The sequence below is a fragment of the Xenia sp. Carnegie-2017 genome, unplaced genomic scaffold, assembly GCF_021976095.1.
Source record: "Xenia sp. Carnegie-2017 unplaced genomic scaffold, XeniaSp_v1 HiC_scaffold_19, whole genome shotgun sequence".
In the NCBI taxonomy this organism is placed as follows: domain Eukaryota; kingdom Metazoa; phylum Cnidaria; class Anthozoa; order Malacalcyonacea; family Xeniidae; genus Xenia; species Xenia sp. Carnegie-2017.
In genome coordinates, this window is record NW_025813481.1 from 1,801,311 (window position 1) to 1,815,134 (window position 13,824).

Sequence of the window (13,824 nt, forward strand, 5' to 3'; positions counted from 1 at the left end):
CGTATACGGAGAGATCTCGAAATAAGATCTTATTTTGAGATCAGTGATCGTACAACTGAAAATGTCAGAATATCTTACGTCAGATACTTCTGGAAATCGGGAATTACCTGGATTTTTCAGCATTAGAATTAATATATTGCTTCATGTTTGCATTCCATTCATTGCAACTATATTAAGAAGGGCGCATTGTTCTCAGTCTTTTTTATATGTGTTAAATAGTCTTCCTATAGTCTTGGTGAACTTTTAGTGTACCACAACTTTAGTAAATATTCAAGAATATCGACGAACGATGTCATATACTTTAATGCTTGAAAAGTAAAAGTAATCAAAGTTACCGGCTTATTAACGATGCGCCATACTGAACAAACACAAAAGGGAAAATTAAAGAATGATGAGAATATTAAAATGACTTGTTCTCTCGCAGTCGGATCAATATGCCATATGAATACGATATGAATATTTTATGTTCCTATTAATTATCTTCTCTGTTATGGCAAAGAATTGTATTGCAACACAGCTTTCAACTGGTTTTACACTGTCTTAAAGCTTTTGTTTGAGCTAAATTGATTTAATCTTTATCTCTAACATCTAGCTACGTTCTTCAAAAAGTATCATTTTCCAATCCATGTAAAAACAAATCGCTTTTTATTCTACTTCTGTGATAGTAACGACATTTAAAATCATATTTATCGTTAATTGACCTTGAAGTTTTTACTAAAAATGTCGGCAAAGTTTGTGTTGGTGTTATACAATTGTAGGAAAATTTTGCCATATAAGTTGGCAAGTTTTTTGAACAAACATGGCTTATTGAAAACAAACGAAGATTAACATTTTCTAATTTACATATTTTCATGTATCGTATACTAAATTTTGTAACATTAAAATGGTACTCTTCATTTTGACATCTTTTAAGGCCAATATTTCTATTCTATCTTGAAGAAAGACGGGTTACAAGTATAATGATGTTTTAAAAACTCGCTTATTTTCTAATACCTAGTTTACATTGTCTCCTGTGAACGCAAATAAACGTATGCTTGTTCATTTACAGATTTGAAAACTCAACATTTTCAGAAATGGAAAACGACGTTGAGCATACAGAAGGTAACATAAAATACCCCAATGCTCACGTATAATTATATTGGTAAATTATATTGCCGACACTTCTCACGACACTATTTATTCGTGTGACATAAATAGTGACGTAATATGAACATTCTTTGGTCGATAGTCAGTAAATGATGTTCATTTCATGGAGATTGATAACATTTACTTAACTGAAGACAAAATTATTTTACAATGTACATTCATGTGCTACATTGTAATTTTGTTTTGTACCTTGCTTTTCCTTTCAATTGGTTTTACTACATGCAGTTTTCTGTTATCCCAGTTCATCTGTCTGTACAGTTCTAAATTAAGTCACACTAGTCATGAATATTTTTACGCTCCATTTTTTATAATTGTAGTCAAAGAACTCAGAATACGATATGACTAATTTATGTTTGTATTAATTATCTCTTCTGTTAATTTGTCATAAATTTTTCTGAAAATGAGATAATCATAAATTACTTGTTGAACCTGTCGTGTGTAAGAGAGAAATGACTGTTTATTTTTCAATTTCATAGGGTCTTACATTTCTATGCCGTATGTAGGTAAGTACTAAAAACAATACTTATGACAAATGTTTTTGGGCAATTTTCTCTACATGAGTCAAACTGTCACCATAAAACGTACAAATGTGCATAATATTATTTTCATTGGGATTTTTCACATTGCAAATGGAAAGGAGACTTTGTTTTAAATAGTCACGGTAGTATAGTACGGGTGTCATCAATATTTTACACTCCTCGACTTATAATTGTAGTCAAAGAGCTCTAAATTGTTTTATTTCCCATTCTTACTATTACAATTCAATGCTTTCTAACGCAAAATTCTGATGTCTGAATTTCGCTGTCATTATTTAAAATCAGGTTTTTACGACAATAAAATTAGAATAATTGAATAAAGTTCATTATTTTTAAGAAAATATGTTGTCCCTAACCATATCCTTGCAATTTTTTAGCGATAAGAAAATCAACTGTTAATTAGTTAATCTTTCATTCCGTAAATATTGAAATAATATTTTCTTGGAGGTCATGACATTTACTGATGATGAATCTTCATATATAAAGCATAAGTAACAAAAATATTTCATTTCATTGCTTGAACAATAACCTCCATTGTTGTAAATGAAGTTTAGTATTATGAAAACTACGAAACAAGCTATTATTGTTTCTTTAATCCAACTATAAACGACCACAATTATTAACTTTGATAATAAAACGACAAAAGTCTGCCACATTACTATAACTTCTCCATGGTAGTATATTTTATGCATATGGTTAGCCTAAAGGTGTTATCGAATAATGTGCATGTCATGAATAATCTACATGGAAACGTTGCTTCTTAAATATGTCCAATTTCAAGTCTTTACCCAAATTTTTTTACATAATTTTATTTCTTTTGTTATATCAGTCGTATTTTGCACCGTTTCATGTTATTTATTGTAATTTTGTTTCTTTTCCTATGAACAATGAAATACACATAGTGCATGACCAGGCCTGCATGCATGTGGTCCAATATCAATCTAGGTGTTTTTATACACTTGCATTTTTTCCTTATTAAATACCTTTAAACAAGGGCAAAGCAACTACAAGTCATTATATCGTTCGACACTGTACATACATGTAATATGATCACTATATTGAAAAAAAATTACTTTTTTTATATTCACGCAACTAAAATACGATTGGTACGTTAAAGTTTTATTTTGTACTCATCTCTCAACTTGTTTACCTAGAAAAAATTCAATTACTCGAGTTTATTTTTGCTAAGTGGTTAAAATATCACAAATTTACGTTTGCGATAACCTAAGGACAGTTTGACGATGATATTACTAAATAGGAGACCTGGTCTTATGAGATATATTAAAACTAAAGTATGCGTACTGTAACTTTAGTTGATAATGATGTGGCTGCATGTGCCGCTGTGGATTTAGCAGGAATTTATCGTAGATTCTTTCCATCTCGGTTATGACGCACCACGTAAAGCCTAATGTGAATGTTCAATATATTGGTAGTTAGTTGTTCTTTATAGGCTGCAATTGGTGTATTCTTTGGTTGGTAAAACTCTCCTTTACTAAAGATTGCTTTTTTCCAATTTTCTTTTTTTTTAACACAGTGTTTCAATATCTTTAATACTCTTTGGCAAACCGGTTTTAAACGTTTTGTTTGTAATTTTATAATGAACATTAGAGCCCAGCTTATTGAAATTATATGAATTGTTATTGCAAAAATAAGAATGTAATAAAGGATTTTTATTAATTTTATTGACGTTTCATCGAAACACGCGACATCTTCAGAATATTGGTATAAAGTTGCAAAATAAAAATAAAATTAGCTACAGTATTTACAATGTAGAATAAATTAAGTAGTAATTGAGAGATTAACCAATCATAGGAGGGCTAGAAGAATGACAACCCAGCTCTTTGAAGGGAAAGAAATCGGACGGTCGGCAACAAGAACGGAACATAAAGTGAAGTGATAAGTGCGGGAAAGCAGACGAGCAGAGTTTAGTTAGTTGTGTTGGAACTTGAACAGCGTGTTTACAAGTAAAAAGCATGCTAAAATGCATGTTGTTTTCGGTAGTGTCAACGTCTGTGTTATTGGTATCAGTGTTAGATGTGGCGAAAATGCGGCTTAAAATCGGATTCCGAAACTCCTGAGATCTCCTGTAGTTTTCAAATTTACGTGTCAATGCGGAGCTTTGTATGTGGGCCAAACACGGCGATACTTTCATCCACGAATCTCAGAACATTTGGTAGTCTCGCCTTTGACGGGAAGAAATGCAAAACAACTCCGTTGTCCAGTATCTATAAAGATTGTAATGAAACAGGACATATCTCCTTTCCTGAAAATTTTCCATAATATCCTCTTCTCATTCTACTTTAAATCTCGAACCATTAGTTCGTGAAAGCTAACTTATTTCGAATCTTCAACCCTTCTTATTTTTGCAATGGTAATTCAAATTATTGCAATAAGCTGGGTTCTAATGTCTATTATAAGATTTTATTTCCCGCCTGGAAAATCTATTGTTTTTGTTTGTTCATGACGTTTGTATCAGGATAAGACAGATTGCATTGAAATTCATCCACCATTCTTCCACCTCCTCCTCCGTTTTTGATTTTAGCATTTGACTTTACCTTTCATTTGTGAATGTTGAAATAAGTTTGTTTGTTTTAAGATAATTACAGTTTTATATAACGGTGACTGTGAATTAGTCGAACTGTCAAGTGTAATATTGTTTTTATTGTTTATTTTTTCATAATGTAGAACTGACGATAATTCAGACACTTGAATGTTGGTATAATCCTTCTGTACATTACAAAATAATGAAAGTTTATGGCTATTGACATAATTGCAATAATAAGTCATACAAAGTATAAGTTTTTATTAAGCCTTTAATGACCGAGCGCGAGGTCTATACGGAGAAATAACGGACCGAAGGGCGAGGTTTGTACAAAAAGACAGAGGTCAGATATTTCTCAGTAAAAAACCGAGAAAGTGAGGTTGTTAAAAGGATTATTATATGGCATTATTTAACCTGAAACGAAGCTTTTGCAAAATTAAATATTATTTTCATTACAAATTAATTTACATTAATGCAACTAAAATATGAATGGTTCGTTAAACTTCTATTTTGTATATTTCTCTATCCGTTCGTTTACCCAATGAATATTCAAATACCCGAGTTTATTCTTTGCTAAGTGATTCAAATTTTACAACTAAGTTAGTGTTATTGTCAATTTCAGTTAACTTTTCAAATGGCGGTTGCCAAGTTACCTTCTAATGTTGCCAACTACATTTCCAAATATGGAATATTCGATATGAACTTGTCAACTTGAGTTGACAAGTTGTGTACTTGAGGATCGTGACTAAAACACCACACGAGTACATACGAGTACATACGAGTAACATACGAGTACATACGAGTGACATACGAGTACATACGAGTAATATACAAGTACATACGAGTGACATACGACTATTTTCTGGTCAACAAATGAGAAACAACACAATTTCTTCAATACATTGATATTTGCGTTTATTTTTCCTTGTATTTGTGCGGACTTTGGGGCAACCATTTGATGGATTTAAATGCTGAAAAGGTATTTTACTTTCATACTACATTCATTTGTATGTTTTAGTTGAATTTGTTATAGATATTTTGTCGATGCGATTTGCCAGTATTTGAGCGCTTTTTGACACACTTTCACCTAGGAAATACATAATTATGAAAGCTATTAAATAAACAACGTATAAATAATGCTTTCAAAACGTGCTATATGAAATAAATGTACATCATATATATTTGAATTAAATGAGAGTTGCACTGTGTTACGTATATATATCATATTATGCGTACAATTTCAGCTTACTTTTAATGTTTTTAAAGTTCTAGCTGATATAATTCAGTCTTTTAACTGAAAAATCAGTATCTTAAAGACCAAAATGAATGTATAATCGCTTTCATAAATATGTATTTCCTAGGTGAAAGTGTGTCAAAAAGCGCTCAAATACTGGCAAATCGCATCGACAAAATATCTATAACAAATTCAACTAAAACATACAAATGAATGTAGTATGAAAGTAAAATACCTTTTCAGCATTTAAATCCATCAAATGGTTGCCCCAAAGTCCACACAAATACAAGGAAAAATAAACGCAAATATCAATGTATAGAAGAAATTGTGTTGTTTCTCATTTGTTCACCAGAAAATAGTCGTATGTCACTCGTATGTACTCGTATGTACTTGTATGTACTCGTATGTCACTCGTATGTACTCGTATGTTACTCGTATGTACTTGTATGTCACTCGTATGTACTCGTATGTTACTCGTATGTACTCGTATGTACTCGTATGTACTCGTGTGGTGTTTTAGTCACGATCTGTACTTGAGTACTGAAGTTGTGTACTTGAGCACTGAAGTTGTGTACTTGAGTACAGAAGTTGTGTACTTGAGTACTGAAGTTGTGAACTAAAGTTGAGAAGTACTAGCAAACGCGAAAGGTCTTTGTACCCTGTAGACATTTGGCAATGAATCCGTTCAGTAAGCAAAGAAAAGCTTTACCAATAGAAGTAAGAAATGAAATACTTGAAATGTGGTTAAATAACGAGTGTTTGATAAACATTTCGAAACAACTAAACCTACCGTATAAGACTATATCAAATATAATAGATCTATGGGTAGACACTGGTTCTATTGCACCTCGCCAGAGCGAACGTGATGTTCGAACCACGCGTACAGATGACGTTATTGCATACACTGAATATCTAAAAATTAATAAACCATCTATTTACGCAAAAGAGATTCAGCAACACCTAGAAAATAACAAAGTTTGCCTTCCAGCAAACATACCTAGTAGGTTATCCATTAGTAGAATTTTGAATAAAGATCTTGGTTACTCTTACAAGATAATAAGTCAAATTCCTCGAGAGACAGAACGGCCGGGCATTATGGAGAAGTTAGAACCTTACCTAGCAAATATTTCATTGATTGATTGCAACCGTATGCATTTCTTTTATAAGTCGTCTGTAGTTGTTACGATTGGCAACAGACGTCGAGAGCACAGTATGCAGGGTACTCCTGTATTTGAAATCAACGATACGCCAACGATACGCTTCTAGTACCACATTTACTGTAAATTTATTACATAATGTAAACGGCGTATCACATTATAACACTCTTAGAAGGCCGTCAAACGGATTAGAATTGCTAAAGCTTTTCCTTGTTTACTGAACGGATTCATTGCCAAGTGTCTACAGGGTACAAAGACCTTTCGCGTTTGCTAGTACTTCGCAACTTTAGTTCACAACTTCAGTACTTAAGTACACAACTTCAGTACTCAAGTACACAACTTGTCAACTCAAGTTTACAATTTCATATGGAATATTCCATACTTGGAAATATAACTGGCAACATTAGAAAGTTACTTAGCAACCGCCATTTGAAAAGTTAACTGAAATCCACAGTAACCTGAGGACAGTTTGACGATCGTAGGGCCATACTATTTATTAGTATTGATAATGTTTATTGTTGTTTATGTGTCTTTGTTTTAGTAAATTGAAGAAAGTTAATTAATTTTAGGAAGTTTTATGTCTCTATACAGTTATATGTTTTTTAACTTTAAGATAGTCAATTTGGCCTTTCTTGTGTTAATGTGAAAATAAAATTTGTTTTTCTTTATTTGCAGCACTTGGGTATTGGGAAGGTGTGTATGGTTATGCATGTACGGCAATATAACAATGTATTAGTAAAGAATAGTTTTATTAGTAAAAAGTTATTTTTCCCCCTTAATAAGGTAAGGTTCAATAAAACATTCACATTCCCAACATTTTTTTTGCAACATTAAATATTATTTTCATTACAAATTAATTTACATTAATGCAACTGGAATACATATATTTTGTGCTTAGTTAACCTTTTATTTCTTAAATGTTGAAATAATATTTTGTTGGAGGTCATGCAATTTACTGTTGATGAATCTTAATATATAAAGCATAAATGACAAAAATATTCAGAAAAATAAAGATATTGGAAATTCTTTCTTTAGCAAAGTGCATAAGCTTATACAATTCATGCACAATCACGAATTTCCTTTTTTTAATTTAATCACATGAACAATAATCTCCATAATTGTAATTGATGTTACATGTTATTTATTGCAACTTTGTTTCTTTTCCTGTAAACAATGAAATACATAGTGCATGCCCAGGGTACTGCATGTACGTCGACTTGACCTGTCTTATGTAATTATAAAAATACTTTTTATTTTTTTCTAGGTTTAGTATACCTTCTTTTGGAGTTTTCATTGGTTAGTATGATCGTGCACAGCTATATACTACATATGAAAGATTATATATAATACATAAATGATGGGTAGTTTTACAAGTAAGAAGTTAATTTTTTTCCTTAACAAAGTAAGGTTCAATAAATATTTAGGTAAACAACATTCTTTTTGCAAAATTAAATATTATTTTCATTACAAATTATTTTACAATAATGCAACTGGAATACAATATATTTCGTGCTTAGATATTGTCGATTTCAGTTAACTTTTCAAATGGCGGTTGCCAAGTTACTTTCTAATGTTGCCAGTTACATTTCCAAATACGAAATATTCGATATGACCTTGTGAACTTAAGTTCACAAGTTGTGTACTTGAGTACTGAAGTTGTGAACTAAAGTTGCGAAGTACTAGCAAACGCGAAAGGTCTTTGTACCCTGTAGACATTTGGCAATGAATCCGTTCAGTAAGCAAGCTTTACCAAAAGCTTTACCAATAGAAGTAAGAAATGAAATACTTGAAATGTGGTTAAATAACGAGCGTTTGACAAACATTTCGAAACAACTAAACCTACCGTATAAGACTATATCAAATACAATAGATCTCTGGGTAGACACTGGTTCTATTGCACCTCGCCAGAGCGAACGTGATGTTCGAACCACGCGTACAGATGACGTTATTGCATACACTGAATATCTAAAAATTAATAAACCATCTATTTATGCAAAAGAGACTTAACAACACCTAGAAAATAACAAAGTTTACCTTCCAGCAAACATACCTAGTAGGTCATCCATTAGTAGAATTTTGAATAAAGATCTTGGTTACTCTTACAAGATAATAAGTCAAATTCCTCGAGAGACAGAACGGCCGGCCATTATGGAGAAGTTAGAAGCTTACCTAGCAAATATTTCATTCATTGATTGCAACCGTATGCATTTGTTTGATGAGTCGTCTGTAGTTGTTACGATTGGCAACAGACGTCGAAAGCACAGTATGCAGGGTACTCCTGCATTTGAAATCCAACGATACGCTTCTACTGCCACATTTACTGTAAATTTATTACATAATGTAAACGGCGTATCACATTATAACACTCTTAGAGGGCTGTCAAACGGATTAGAAATTCTAAAGCTTTTCCTTGTTTACTGAACGGATTCATTGCCAAATGTCTACAGGGCACAAAGATCTTTCGCGTTTGCTAGTACTTCCAAACTTTAGTTCACAACTTCAGTACTTAAGTACACAACTTCAGTACTCAAGTACACAACTTGTTAACTCAAGTTTACAATTTCATATCGAATATTCCATATTTGGAAATATAACTTGCAACATTAGAAAGTTACTTGGCAACCGCCATTTGAAAAGTTAACTGAAATCCACAGTAACCTGAGGACAGTTTGATGATCGTAGGGCCATACTATTTATTAGTATTGATAATGTTTATTGTTGTTTATGTGTCTTTGTTTTTAGTAAATTGAAGAAAGTTAATTAATTTTATGAAGTTTTTATGTGTCTATACAGTTATAAGTTTTTTGACTTTAAGATAGTCAATTTGGCCTTTCTTGTGTTAATGTGAAAATAAAATTTGTTTTTCTTTATTTGCAGTACTTTGGTATGCGGATGGTGTGTATGGTTATTCATGTACGGCAATATAACAATGTATTAGTAAAGAATAGTTTTATTAGTAAAAGTTATTTTTCCCTTAATAATGTAAGGTTTAATAAAACATTCACATTACCAACATTTTTGCAAAATTAAATATTTTTTCATTACAAATTAATTTACATTAATGCACTGGAATACAATATATTTCGTGCTTAGTTAACCTTTTATTTCGTAAATGTTGAATTAATATTTTGTTGGAGGTCATGCAATTTACTGTTGATGAATCTTCATATATAAAGCATAAATGACAAAATATTCAGAAAAATAAAGATATTAGAAATTCTTTCTTTAGCAAAGTGCATAAGCTCATGCATTTCATGTATAATCACGAATTTTCTTTTTTTAATTTAATTGCATGAGCAATAATCTCCATAATTGTAATTGTTATATGTTATTTTATGCAACTTTGTTTCTTTTCCTGTAAACAATGAAATACATAGTGCATGCCCAGGGTATTGCATGCACGTCGACTTGACCTGTCTTATGTAATTATAAAAATACTTTTATTTTTCTAGTTCTAAGAAGCCTTTATGATGTATGTTGCATTGGTTAGTATGATCGTGCACAGCTATATATTACTTATGAAAGATTGTATATAATACATAAATGATGGGTAGTTTTACAAGTAAGAAGTTAATTTTTTTCCTTAACAAAGTAAGGTTCAATGAATATTTAGGTAAACAACATTCTTTTGCAAAGTTAAATATTTTCATTACAAATTAATTTACATTAATGCAACTGGAATACAATATATTTCGTGCTTAGATATTGTCGATTTCAGTTAACTTTTCAAATGGCGGTTGCCAAGTTACTTTCTAATGTTGCCAGTTACATTTCCAAATACGAAATATTCGATATGAACTTGTGAACTTAAGTTCACAAGTTGTGTACTTGAGTACTGAAGTTGTGAACTAAAGTTGCGAAGTACTAGCAAACGCGAAAGGTCTTTGTACCCTGTAGACATTTGGCAATGAATCCGTTCAGTAAGCAAGGAAAAGCTTTACCAGTAGAAGTAAGAAATGAAATACTTGAAATGTGGTTAAATAACGAGTGTTTGACAAACATTTCGAAACCACTAAACCTACCGTATAAGACTATATCAAATACAATAGATCTATGGGTAGACACTGGTTCTATTGCACCTCACCAGAGCGAACGTGATGTTCGAGCCACGCGTACAGATGACTTTATTGCATACACTGAATATCTAAAAATTAATAAACCATCTATTTACGCAAAAGAGACTTAGCAACATCTAGAAAATAGCAAAGTTTGCCTTCTTGCAAACATACCTAGCAGGTCATCTATTAGTAGAATTTTGAATAAAGATCTTGGTTACATTTACAAGATAATAAGTCAAATTACACGTGAGACAGAACGGCCGGGCGTTATGGAGAAGTTAGAAGCTTAAATAGCAAATATTTCATTGATTGATTGCAACCGTATACATTTCTTTTATGAGTCGTCTGTAGTTGTTACGATTGGCAACAGACGTTGAGGGCACAGTATGCAGGGTACTCCTGCATTTGAAATCCAACGATACGCTTCAAGTGCTACATTTACTGTAAATTTATTACATAATGTGAACGGCGTATCACATTGTAACACTCTTAGAGGGCCGTCAAACGGATTAGAATTGCTAAAGCTTTTCCTTGCTTACTGAACGGATTCATTGCCAAGTGTCTACAGGGTACAAAGATCTTTCGCGTTTGCTAGTACTTCGCAACTTTAGTTCACAACTTCAGTACTTTAGTACACAACTTCAGTACTCAAGTACACAACTTGTCAACTCAAGTTGACAAGTTCATATGGAATATTCCATATTTGGAAGTGTAATTGGCAACATTGGAAAGTACGGCAATATAACAATGTATTAGTGAAGAATGGTTTTATTAGTAAAAAGTTATTTTCCCCCCTTAATATGGTAAGGTTCAATAAAACATTCACATTACCAACATTCTTTTTGCAAAATTAAATATTATTTTTATTACAAATTAATTTACATTAATGCAACTGGAATACAATATATTTTGTGCTTAGTTAACCTTTTATTTCGTAAATGTTGAAATAACATTTTGTTGGAGGTCATGCAATTTACTGTTGATGAATCTTCATATATAAAGCATAAATGACAAAAATATTCAGAAAATAAAGATATTAGAAATTCTTTCTTTAGCAAAGTGCATTATACATTTCATGCATAATAACGAATTTCCTTTTTAATTTAATCACATGAACAATAATCTCCATAATTGTAATTGATGTTACATGTTATTTATTGCAACTTTGTTTCTTTTCCTGTAAACAATGAAATACATAGTGCATGCCCAGGGTACTGCATGTACGTCGACTTGACCTGTCTTACGTAATTATAAAAATACTTTTTATTTTTTTCTAGGTTTAGTATACCTTCTTTTGGGAGTTTTCATTGGTTAGTATGATCGTGCACAGCTATATACTACATAAGAAAGATTATATATAATACATAAATGATGTGTAGTTTTACAAGTAAGAAGTTAATTTTTTTTCGTGTGATAAAAATTAATGCCCAACATAAAGTTCTGATTAGAGCCATAGAAATAGACCAGAAAAATTGTAAAATTAAATTTATTGTGACGTTTCGTCTTTACTCAAGACATCTTCAGACAAATAATAAATGGGATGTGAAGACAAGATATTATATTTACAAAAAGTGTTAAATTACTACTAAAGGAAGCGGTGTCGAATGATTGAATGAAAGAAATGCTAAAGGAAGCGGTGTCAAATGGATACATGATAAGGAAGTTAGGAAGTGAAATAAAGAGAAATTAAAAGAGGTTAAGTGGAATGGAGTTTCCTTGCACATTAAGTGAAGGCTTGTGTTTATTCATTAGAAGGCTTTCATGAATGGAGAGTTCATAAGTATCGTTGGAAGAGGAGATTATTTTAAAGTCGTCTAAGTTGGGTGTGTGTCCAGTTGTGTTAATGTGAGAAAGAATGCTTGATGATGCAGGGTGGGAAACTTGGTTGCCTGTAAGGGGGGATATTCCCAAGTGCTCCGAAAATCTGGTGTGTAGATGACGTGTGGTTTGACCCACATACAAGGCGTTGCAGCTTCGACACTTGAATAAATATACTACACCAGATCTCAGAGGCGTGGGAATTTTGTCCTTAAAGGGGAAGAAAGAAGAGATACGTTGAGAAGGGCGGAAAACAAATTTAATGGATATATGTGGGAAGGCTGCAACACAAAGGCTATTGATTTGTGTGCGAATTTGAAGGGAGTGTATGCCGGTGAAAGGAAGACAGAAATAGATGGGCATTTTGTGAGCAGTCAAGACAGGTGGTTTAGGGGCAAAGGTGTTGTTAAGGAAGCGACGTGTGATTTGGTCAATTATACGTGAAGGAAAACCGTTTTTGGTGAGTGACTTTCTGGTAAATTCGAGTTGTGTATGAAAATTTTCGTAAGTAGAGCAAAGATTGAAGATGCGGTGAAGTAAGCAGGAGACTAATGAAAGTTTGTAAGTAAGTGGGATAAAGCTGTGGAAGTTAGTGAAAAGGCCAGTGAAAGTAGGTTTGCGGTAGACGGAAGTGGTGAATTTTCCATTAGTACGAGAGATATCAATGTCAAGAAATGAGAGCTTTCTGTTTTGTTCGACTTCAGCTGTGAATGTGATGTTAGGGTGTTGTCGGTTCAGATATTCAAGAAAGAGAGGGACGTGATCGGAGGAATGAAATAGTAAAAAACAGTCGTCAACGTAGCGTCGGTAAAGTAGTGGTTTGAATGAAGAAGGACATTTATTGAGCCAGGATTTTTCGTGAAAGGACATGAATATATCAGCAAAGAGAGGGCCCAATGGACTGCCCATAGCCACACCATCAATTTGCTGGTACATTTCCCGTTAAAGATAAAGTGACAGTTCTTAACAGCTAGAGAGAGTAGTTTTTCAAATTCTGTTGCAGTGAGTCCGTTGAAGTACTGGTGGTTGTTAAAAATGTTTTTGGATATTATGTGGATGGTTTCGTCGACAGGTATGTTAGTAAATAGGGATACGACATCAAAACTAGCAAGGACAACATTACTGGAGTTGATATCGCAGTTTAGGATTTCTTCAACAAACGAAAAAGAGTCTTTGATGATGAGGTTGCTTATAGTGAAGGGTTTTAGGAGTGGGATGAAAAACTTTGCTAGTTTATACGAATAGTGATTAATGGAGGAAAGAATGGATCTGAGAGGGATGTTACATTTATGTATTTTAGGAAGGCCATATAATATACCTATTGATAAACTAG

General features: G+C 32.5%; 1 protein-coding gene across 1 annotated transcript in view; it reads left to right on the top strand.

Annotated features, from left to right (window-relative positions):
* LOC124439290 (serine/threonine-protein kinase/endoribonuclease IRE1-like) overlaps positions 1 to 13,824 on the top strand; it is a 49,639-nt gene that overhangs the window by 702 nt on the left and 35,113 nt on the right. The window contains exons 2-7 of the mRNA XM_046989514.1: positions 1,049 to 1,101; positions 1,623 to 1,649; positions 7,291 to 7,308; positions 9,493 to 9,528; positions 10,068 to 10,100; positions 11,951 to 11,983. Of these exons, the coding sequence (XP_046845470.1) occupies positions 1,074 to 1,101; positions 1,623 to 1,649; positions 7,291 to 7,308; positions 9,493 to 9,528; positions 10,068 to 10,100; positions 11,951 to 11,983 (175 nt within the window). The 5' untranslated portion in view covers positions 1,049 to 1,073. The remainder of the gene's footprint in view (positions 1 to 1,048; positions 1,102 to 1,622; positions 1,650 to 7,290; positions 7,309 to 9,492; positions 9,529 to 10,067; positions 10,101 to 11,950; positions 11,984 to 13,824) is intronic.